This window comes from Gracilinanus agilis, chromosome 6 (genome assembly GCF_016433145.1).
Source record: "Gracilinanus agilis isolate LMUSP501 chromosome 6, AgileGrace, whole genome shotgun sequence".
NCBI lineage: Eukaryota > Metazoa > Chordata > Mammalia > Didelphimorphia > Didelphidae > Gracilinanus > Gracilinanus agilis.
In genome coordinates, this window is record NC_058135.1 from 276,240,388 (window position 1) to 276,250,626 (window position 10,239).

A 10,239-nucleotide genomic window follows, 5' to 3' on the forward strand; every position below is an offset into this window, starting at 1 on the left:
TAAATACATAAACACATATATGTATATAATATTTCAGACTAGCTATGTTATTTTTTAAATATATCATGGATTTTTAAAGTTTAAAGGCATTTCAGAAAATAAATTAGTTTAGTTCATCCCTGAATTGGAATATCCTCCAAAATATATTTGAGAAATAGCCATGTAAAGTTTTCTTGGGGAAAAAAAAACATTGAAGGAAAGCTCAGTTCTTAATGATAATCCTTTAAACTTTTATATCATTATGTTAAGAAATTTTCCTTAGGATGAAATTTAAAGTCATCTTAGTTAGAAGTCTTGAGATTGAATCCCTGAAATACTACGTATTTATTTAACATTGAGCTAGTTATTTCTGCTCTATTAAATTAGTATCTTGCAAGAGATAATCACAGATCTAAAAAATCATTATACAAGAAGATTCAATGTAATCGAATATTTCCATATGATTATGTTTCCCTTCTCAGGAGTAGCATGCTGTAGCAGAAGGAGAACTAGATAAAAATTCCATTGTTAGCCTTTGTGTCCTTGCTAAAATTTTAATTTTCTGAATTGACCTATTATTGTTTTCTTTCTCACAGTCAATAACAGGGCAAACCAAGTGAATGGCCAAAGAAAATTACACAGTGGTTACAGAGTTCCTCCTTTTAGGACTGACAGACCGTGAAGAGTTAAAAGTGTTTCTCTTTATGCTTTTCCTGGTGATATATATCATTTCTTTGGTAGGAAATCTTGGCATGATTGTACTAATTCAAATCACCCCTAAGCTTCACACTCCTATGTATTTCTTCCTCAGTTGCCTCTCATTTGTTGATGCTTGCTATTGTTCTGTCTTTGGACCAAAAATGCTTATGAATTTCTTTGAGGAGAAGGCAACTATATCATTCAATGCTTGTATAGTGCAATATTTTTTATTTGTGGTCCTTCTCACCACCGAGGGCTTCTTCCTAGCAGTGATGGCATATGACCGCTATGTGGCAATTGCTAATCCACTGCTTTACATGGTGGTCATGACTAAGAAAGTGTGTGCCATCCTGGTCATTGGGTCATGTATAGGGGGAATGATTAATTCATTGACCCATACAATAGGTTTAGTCAGATTATCCTTCTGTGGGCCAAATGTAATCAGCCATTTCTTCTGTGATTTGCCACCACTGCTGAAGCTCTCTTGCTCTGACACTTCCAGAAATGAGTTATTGCTCCTGATATTCTCTGGTGTAATTGCTATAATCACTTTCTTGACTGTGATCATCTCTTATATCTTCATTGTTGTTGCCATCCTCAGGATCCGCTCGGCAGCTGGGAGATATAAAGCCTTCTCCACCTGTGCTTCCCACTTGACAGCTGTGACCTTGTTTTATGGCTCCATAAGCTTTAGCTACATTCAGCCAAGTTCCCAATATTCCCTAGAACAAGAAAAAGTTGTTTCAGTATTTTACACTATGGTAATCCCAATGCTGAACCCTCTGATCTATAGCTTAAGGAACAAGGAAGTCAAAGATGCTGTGAAAAGGGCAATAGAACTGAAACCATCTTTTTCTTAATATCATCACAGAAATATCTTTTCTACAAGAATATCATGGTAATCAGTAGAGTTCTTCAAGACATCAAATTACAAAAAATAAGACTTCAGGACTGGTGGAGATGTTAAAAAAAATATGTCCTCAGAGTTCAGTTAGTAGTAATCACTGCCATTTAAAAATTTAAGAATGGAAAATGAAATAATAGGGGAGAAAGTGATCCATCTATTTTACTTAGTCAGTAGTAGATTAAGAAGAATAACACAAATGTTCTCTTGCTCTGTCCCATCTTTTTTTAATGGAATCCACATCTTTTACAACATTAATATTTTATGATTTGCTTAGCAATTCTATTTAAAATCTAAGCAAAGTAATTTGAGATCAATAAAATTCATAAAGCATCTATTTAATGTTCTCTAAAATTGATTACACATTGCAACATAATAAGAATGCTTGACCTGGAAGGTATTTTTAACACAAAAAATAGAATTATAGATCTTCTGCGTATCACATTAGTAATCAGCTGCAATCCTTTCATTTTACAAATGAGTAAAATGACCTTCACATGTTTACACAGTTAATATAATTGTGAACAGAGCCTAAATCTTTTAAAATTTTGTCTATAACTTTGTATTGTATTTTCTACTGACCATTGACTTACACATTTTCATTCCCTTTAAATTGCAATTACATCTTGAGAAACTAGAATCCAGAGTGACCTATCTGATTTAAAACTTTGCATCAATTAATGTGAAAAATGAGCTGCATCACATGTGGTTTTATAGAGATTAAATGAAGAAAGAAATTTTGATTTAATGGTAGGGGCAGCCCAATGATCCAGACATGAAGTCATTTTGACTCTATAAACATTTATAGAGAGAATGGAGAGACTCCAGTCTAAACAGGATTTCAAAGTAAAGGCCAAAAGAATAAAAGGGAATACAAAAATCATCAATAACAGGTTCCTTATTTCACAAAAGAGGAAACTGAGACTGAAACTGAGATTTAACCAAAATCACACAGTTACTTAAAGAGCTACAAATCATCCCTCCACAAACTGCTATTACTATAATCTAATCTCAGTGCTCTCTCCATTATGTTAGGGTTTCATATATTTTCTGTCAGTTTGGTAAAATCTATGAACTACTTTTTTTAAATATTCAAAGGAAACTAAATTTCAATTACAAGTAAATGAAAAAAAATATATTTTCATCTGCCCCATCCAAATCTGTAGACACCAAAAAGTCTATCCAGACTCCTTCACTATACCATACAGAGTAAGTCAATAAAATATAGTAACAATAAGGCAGCTAAGTGGTCTGGTCAAGTCACTTAACCCTCATTGCCTAACCTTTACCACTCTTCTGCCTTAGAGCCAATGCAGTGTAGTGATTTTAAGATAGAAAGTAAGGGCTTAAAAGAAAAGAAAATATGGCACCCAAACAGTGACAGAACCCATGAGAGATGTGTGAGGTTCTTATAATGCATGTACTTCAGGAGTCTTCTTACTAATGCCCTTTCCTCCATACCTCATCTCTCTCACTCCTTGAGACCATGAAAGTTTTTTTTTAAACTACAAAACTGAAATGTTCGTGTGATATGGCATATATTTCTTTGTTTTTAACCTGACCTTTAATTCACTATGCCAGTGATGGTGAAACTTTTAGAGATGGTGTGTTAGGCTCTGCCACAACTACACTCCCCAGACTGAGTGCTGTGCCTCTCTCCCCTAGGCATGCCTTGTCCCACCTTGCCCCATAGAGGGAATGATAAAAGTGCTCCCATTGGGCTGCTGTTTGGAGAGACAGATGAAGTGAGGAATGTCCCCAGTCAGTTAAGAGAGAGGGAGGAGAATGGCTCAAGCACTCAGCTCCCCTCTAGCTCTGTTGCCTGTGAACCTCCCACCTTACCTCTTGTGCAATCACATTGGGCTGGTGGGCAGAGTGGTGGTTGATGTGAAAAAATGTCATCAGGCATGGTGTAGACGGGGAGGGGAGCAGCTCCACTAGAGTCCCTTTGCTTTGTTATTAATGAACTCTGGGGGGAGAAAGGAAGGTAGCAGCATTCCCACAGAGAGCACTTTGCATGCCATCTTTGGCACCCATGTCATAGGTTTGCCATCACTGCCCTATTCTATCCCTATCCTTTATGTGGAGCTATCTGAGAAAAAGGTATCTCCCACCAGTGAGTTTCTTTGGCCTTTTAAACATGGCACTCTTCATTTGGAATATATTCAATACTGCTTCCCAGTGTTAGTTAACATTTTCTTTTAATTATGATAATTGCCTTCCTACAAACACTATAAGCTTTTGGAAAATAGGAATTATCAACTGCATTTGACTTTTTTCCATAATATTTCTCTTCCAATTTAGCTGTTCCAAACAAAGTAAAGATGTTCAATAAATAATAGGATCCTACAGCTGATGCAGTTGGGAAGAAAAAGGCCATCTAGGACAGGGGCAAAGGGTTCAAATGGCTTTCTCCAAGTTAAATAGAAAATCACAGTTAGTGGCAAGATTTAAGTTCAGGTTCGGTGAATACAAATTCAATTTTCTTTCCTAGAACTATTATTTCTGTTCATGTGAATAGATGTGGATGAATGGATAGGTGGATGTTGGGTTGAGTAAATGGATGGATGGAATCCTGAATATATACATGATTATGAATGAGTGGATGGAATGATTATAGTAGGATGAACTAGAAGGCAAACGAGATTTGGACATCATATATTTTATGTAAGAATACTATATTTTTTACTTGATAATAGAATGACATTATTTAAGAAAGGTATCCTGCCTGGATGAATAAAGATGACAGAATGTGGAAGATAGTATAAACTTTGATGTGCAAATTTTGTGAATCATAGGTATTCATAGTTCAATTCATTGATATAAATACTTTTTAGGCATCTAATATGTACTAGGCACTGTACTAACCTATAGAGATAAAATTAAGAGACTGCTAGTCCCTGCCCTAAAGGAATTTACAAACTAAAAGCTAGCACCAAAGGAACTATGTTCTTCCAAATTCATCTTAAATATAATTTGTTCTACCCAACAACAGAAAGCACATGAGCATGAGGAAAAATAAAATATATATCAGAGATGAGTCTTCTCTCCCCTAATCTTTCCTCTGAGTGACAGAAATTCACTTTGTTATAACATTTGGTTAATTTGTCATTTACCTAATGATAATTTCAGGATTATATATCAAGCATTGGGACATATAAGATATGATCTATTTAATCTAGTTGAGATTATCCCACTCAAACACAAACAAATATTTTATATTAAAAGGCAGAAGTAGAGTCATTCTATATAACACAAAGGTGTTATTACACAGAGTAACAGGGATACCTTTTAAGTTAGTAGATATCATCAAAGGATATTTGATAATCAGATCAAGCATGAAACAAGGATGCCCATTATCACCTCTATTATTTAACATTATACTAGAAACACTAGCAGTAACAATTAAAGAAGAAAAAAATTGAAGGTATTAAATAGGCAATGAGGAGACTAAGCTATCACTCTTTGCAGCTGATATGATGGTCTACTTAAAAAATCTTAGAGAATCAACTAAAAAGCTATTAGAAATAATGAACAACTTTAGCAAAGTTGCAGGATACGAAATAAATGCACATAAATCATCAGCATCTCTCTATATATTTCCAACACATCACAACAGCAACAGTTAGAAAAAAGAAACACTATTTAAAATCACCCAAGACAATATAAAATACTTAGGAATCTATCTACCAAAACAAACACAGCAATTATACAAACACAACTACAAAACACTTTGCAAAGAATTAAAACTAGATCTAAAATCATTGGAAAAACATTGATTGCTCATGAATAGGATGAGTTAACATAATAAAAATGACCATTCGACCCAAATTAATTTACTTATTTAGTCCCATACCTATCAAACTATCCAAAAAAAAATTTTTACAGAACTGGAAAAAACTATGACAAAGTTCATTTGGAAGAACAAAAGATCAAGAATATCAAGGGAAATAATGAAAAAAATGTGAAGGAAGGTGGCCTAGCAGTACCAGATATTAAATTATACTATAAAGCAGTGGTCATCAAAACAATATAGTACTGGAATATAGACAGAAGGGAGGATCAGTGGAATAGACTTGCGGTAAGTGATGTCAACAAGACAGTGTATTATAAATCCAAAGAGCCCAACTTTTGGGACAAAAATCCACTATTTGACAAAAACTGCTGGTAAAATTGGAAAACAATATGGGAGAGATTAGATTTAGATAAACATCTCAACCTGTTATAATAAAAACCCTGATACTACTATCTATTAGACGTAGATGTAGATGAAGTATAGAGAGAGGATAGGATGACACCTCTCTCCTTTATAACAGTTGCCCAGGCAGGATCCTTTAGGTCAATGGATGATATCCCTTCAGGACCCACCTGGGGTTAATTGATATTATTATATGGGCTCTTTAGCTGGGTAATGTTGGAATCTGACTGCATCTCTCCCTTCCCAAAGAAGCTTTGAATAACCACTTCAATAAGGTACTTTAAAACTTAGATTGTATTTAACAAAGGAGGATAATGGAATTGGATAGAGGTATTGGAGACCCTAACTTAAAATAATAATGATGAATCTCTAAACTGCAGGCAAATGAAGGAATCAAGATGATAGCTTCTCTCTGGTACAGCCTGGCCTGAGCCACACCAGAGCAGGCAAACTGCTATATAATCTTTCAGCTTCTTCTTCACTAGATGATAAGCCTAACCAGTTTGAGATATCCACCATTTCCACCCTCTTCTTCTTCTCCTGCCCACTTCACAAATCCCTCCTGGGCCCTGGGAAACCTAGATGACTAAGATGATTGACTTCCTAATATCTAGGGGCAGTAGAATCAGAGATGGTCTAGGTACAGGTTGTTGATGGTACAGGAACTAACAGGAGGAGCTTGCAGGGTTGAGTTTGCAAGTCTCAATCCCACAAAGACCACGATCCACTGATCTCAAATCTTAGGGACAAGAAAAGACCCAAGAACCCCTGCCAGGGCTACCAGGGTGGTTTTATTACTCCCCCGCCCCCCCCCAGGCCAACTGCCCTCTCCGGTCTGCATGCCTCTCTGGGAATATTCCAACATCCAAATGATCCACCTGTCAATCACAGTGTGACCTCCTAGCTCCCAGAGATTCAATATAACACACCCTACACCAAGATAAATTCAGAATGGGTGAATGACTTGAATATAAAAAAGGAAACTATAAATAAATCACGTGAACACAGAATAGTATAATTGTCAGATCTCTGGGAAAGGAAAAATTTTTAAACCAAGCAAGAGTTTGAAAAAGTTACAAAATGTAAAATAAATAATTTTGATTATAGTAAATTAAAAAGGTTTTGTACAAACAAAAACAACACAACCAAAATCAGGGGGAAACAACAAACTGGAGAAAAGACTTTATAACAAAAACTCTGACAAAGGTCTAATTACTCAAATATACAAGGAGGTAAATCAATTACATAAAAAATCAAGCCATTCACCAATTGATAAATGGGCAAAGGACATGAATAGGCAATTATCAGTTAAATAAATCAAAACTATCAATAAGCACATGAGAAAGTGTTCTAAATCTCTAATAATTAGAAAAATGCAAATCAAAACAACTCTGAGGTACCACCTCACACCTAGCAGATTGGCTAAAATGATATCAGGCGAGAGAAATGTTGGAGGGGATGTGGCAAAATTGGGACATTAATGCATTGCTGGTGGAGTTGTGAACTGATCCAACCATTCTGGTTGGCAATTTGGAACTATGCCCAAAGAGCTCTAAAAGACTGCCTGCCTTTTGATCCAGCCATACCATTGCTGCGTTTGTATCCCAAAGAGATCATAGATAAAAAAACTTGTACAAAAATATTTATAGCTGTGCTTTTTGTGGTAGCAAAAACCTGGGAAATGAGGGTATGCCCTTCAATTGGGGAATAACTGATCAAATTGTGGTATATGCTGGTGATTGAATACTACTGTGCTCAAAGGAATAATAAACTGGAGGAATTCCATGTGAACTGGAATGACCTCCAGGAATTGATGCAGAGTGAAATGAGCAGAGCCAAAGGAATATTGTACAAGAGACTGATATACTGTGGTAAAATCGAATATAATGGACTTCTGTACTAGCAGCAATGCAATGACCCAGGACAATTCTGAGGGATTTATGGTAAAGAACGCTACCCACATTCAGAGCAAGAACTACAGGAGTGGAAACACAGAAGAAAAAACAACTGCTTGAACACATGGGTTGATGTGGTCATGATTGGGGATGTAGACTCAAAACAACCACACCAAGGCAACTATCAATAATATGGAAATTGGTCTTGAGAGATGACACATGTTAAAACCAGTGGAAATGCAAATTGGCTATGGGGAGGTTTGGGGGGGAGAAGGGGAAAGTAAGAGCATGAATCATGTAACCATGGAAAATTTTTTTAAAAATTAAAAAAAGGATATTTGATAGAATCCTTACTTTAAATGAGGTGTAGACTCTATTACAGAGTTCATAGGCCTCATAAATAGACTTTCTTTGCTTCCAAACTGAAAGACCTCTATCTTAAGGAAGGTTTCTCTAGGAATAAGAAAGTTAATTACCAAGACATGGATCTAAAATTATTGTGTCACCTTGGAAAAGCTCCATAAACTCTTTGGGCTCCATTTCTTCATATACAAGATGAAGATACTTTGCTTTGATTTAATCTTAAAGGCTATTTCTAGCTATCACTATCAATATGCACTGTTTCTATTTTGTATGAAAAGCCTTGTACATATTTGTGGTGTGTTATAAAGAAGCTTCAAACTGTAGTATGAGGATTTCAATTCAAACACTGGGTCTCCATTCTCTTATTTATTTCAACTGAAAAATTGACTTAAATAATTTGATCCTTATTTTTCAAATTAATAAAATAAAGGGTTTCAATTAAATATCTCTTCATGACCTACAATACATACATTTTGTAATTTTTTTTTCATTTTCAATATTGTAGTAGACATTTGTGCCAACTCAAATGATTTGTTAAATTCAATAAACATTTATGAAGCCCCCTGTAAAATATAGAATAATTGTTAAGTAGTAATGAAAGAGCAAAGTTAAGAAATACACCAATGCTACATTCATAGAGTTTATAGATAAAGAAGGTAATGGATACATTAAATAACCTATTAAGTTGATGCATTAATCAGAGTTGCAAAAGAAAAAAGATCAGGAGCAATGAATGTTAAGGGAAACCATATAAGATTATGTTTCATATACAAAATTTTAAGAGAAATGATCATAGATGAAAAGGCATGGCCAAAGCCTAAATTAAGAGAATGGATTAAAAAGAAAAGAAAGAATTAATATACCAAAAAAATTAAAGAATTGAAATTAATATATAATGAAGGAAAATTATTTCATTTAAAAGTATGATTTTAAAAGAAATGAAAATGTATATCTATAGTTTAATTGGTCTAGAAAGCAGAGAATTATAAAAATTAAATAACAAAAAAGAAGAATCCAGAATATCAAAGATGAAATAAGCATTCACTCCAAAATACTTTTATTATTCTTAAAATTTATCAAAATTATATATTTCGTTTAAAAATGTAGAGAAGTCAATCATTGGGAAAGAGTAAGGACATAAAATAGAGAAGAAAGAGTATAGCTTAGTTGTTGATAAACTCACAAATGTATGCATGTATATACTTCCGTGAATCATATTAATGATTTGTGTGGATGTATAATTTGTGTAATCTCAATAGTGGAATTTTTATTTCTTGAGAATATGTATATTTGTTACAATATCAGTGAAAGAATGGCTAAGAGAAGAGGTTATTTGATAAATTAAAAATAATAAATTTAAATCAAAGAAAAAATATTCTGAAAAAGAATATGTCAGATTCAGAACTCAAAAAAATTAAGAGACCACAAAAATACAGTTACATTTTGGAAGAAGAAGAAAAAATAAAAAGCTTTAATAAAAGAACACCATATATTATATAACAGACTAAGCAACTAGTCTTGCTGATATTATTTATAGAAACACAAAAAGGAATGGTTTTGCCATAAAAAAAATGGCCTGTGTTTTCAACCTTAGAATTTTAATATCTGAGAGAAAGTGTGTTAAAATTAAAGTTATTTTCCTAAATAATTGATTACTGAGAAAACAGACTTCCAAGTAAAACATATATACATTTATATGTATATATTTATACATATTTGAAAGTCATGAGAATTACCATAAAACATGGTTTTTTGATGGCCAGGTGTCAGAAAGACAAGTGAATTATATATAGAACTTGTTTTTTATAGTGAAAAAGGGGAACTTATGTAGAGAGAAGAGTACTTGGGACAGGGATAGTAACAGGTAAGTTTAAGGTATCATATTAATAGGTTGCAATGCAAAAACATAGAAAAACTGAGGATTTACAAATTTGTTTCTTGAAATTTACAATGTGCCATGCCTATCAGGCTATGAAGAATAAGTTAGTGTAATAATGGACAGGAAGCTTTGTTGTTTTGTGCTTATAGTGGGAGCTTTGAGTAGGGAAATAGTCAACTTCTTAAAAAGTGGGATAAATGATTTTTGGGAAGAAAAAATTAAAAATCATGATTTCTAACACAGCCTACAAAATATATTATTTCTTTCTGAGTTGTTCTGAAACTAAATGATTTGTTTAAATGATTAGTTGTGTGTAACTACT

General features: G+C 33.9%; 1 protein-coding gene across 1 annotated transcript; it reads left to right on the forward strand.

The window, feature by feature from the left end:
• The first annotated feature begins 581 nt into the window (after positions 1 to 581).
• LOC123251980 (olfactory receptor 1052-like) lies at positions 582 to 1,538 on the forward strand. Its single transcript, XM_044681319.1, has one exon. It carries the CDS (start codon positions 600 to 602, stop codon positions 1,536 to 1,538), a length of 939 nt encoding a protein of 312 aa, XP_044537254.1. The 5' UTR covers positions 582 to 599.
• The last annotated feature ends 8,701 nt before the right edge of the window (positions 1,539 to 10,239 follow it).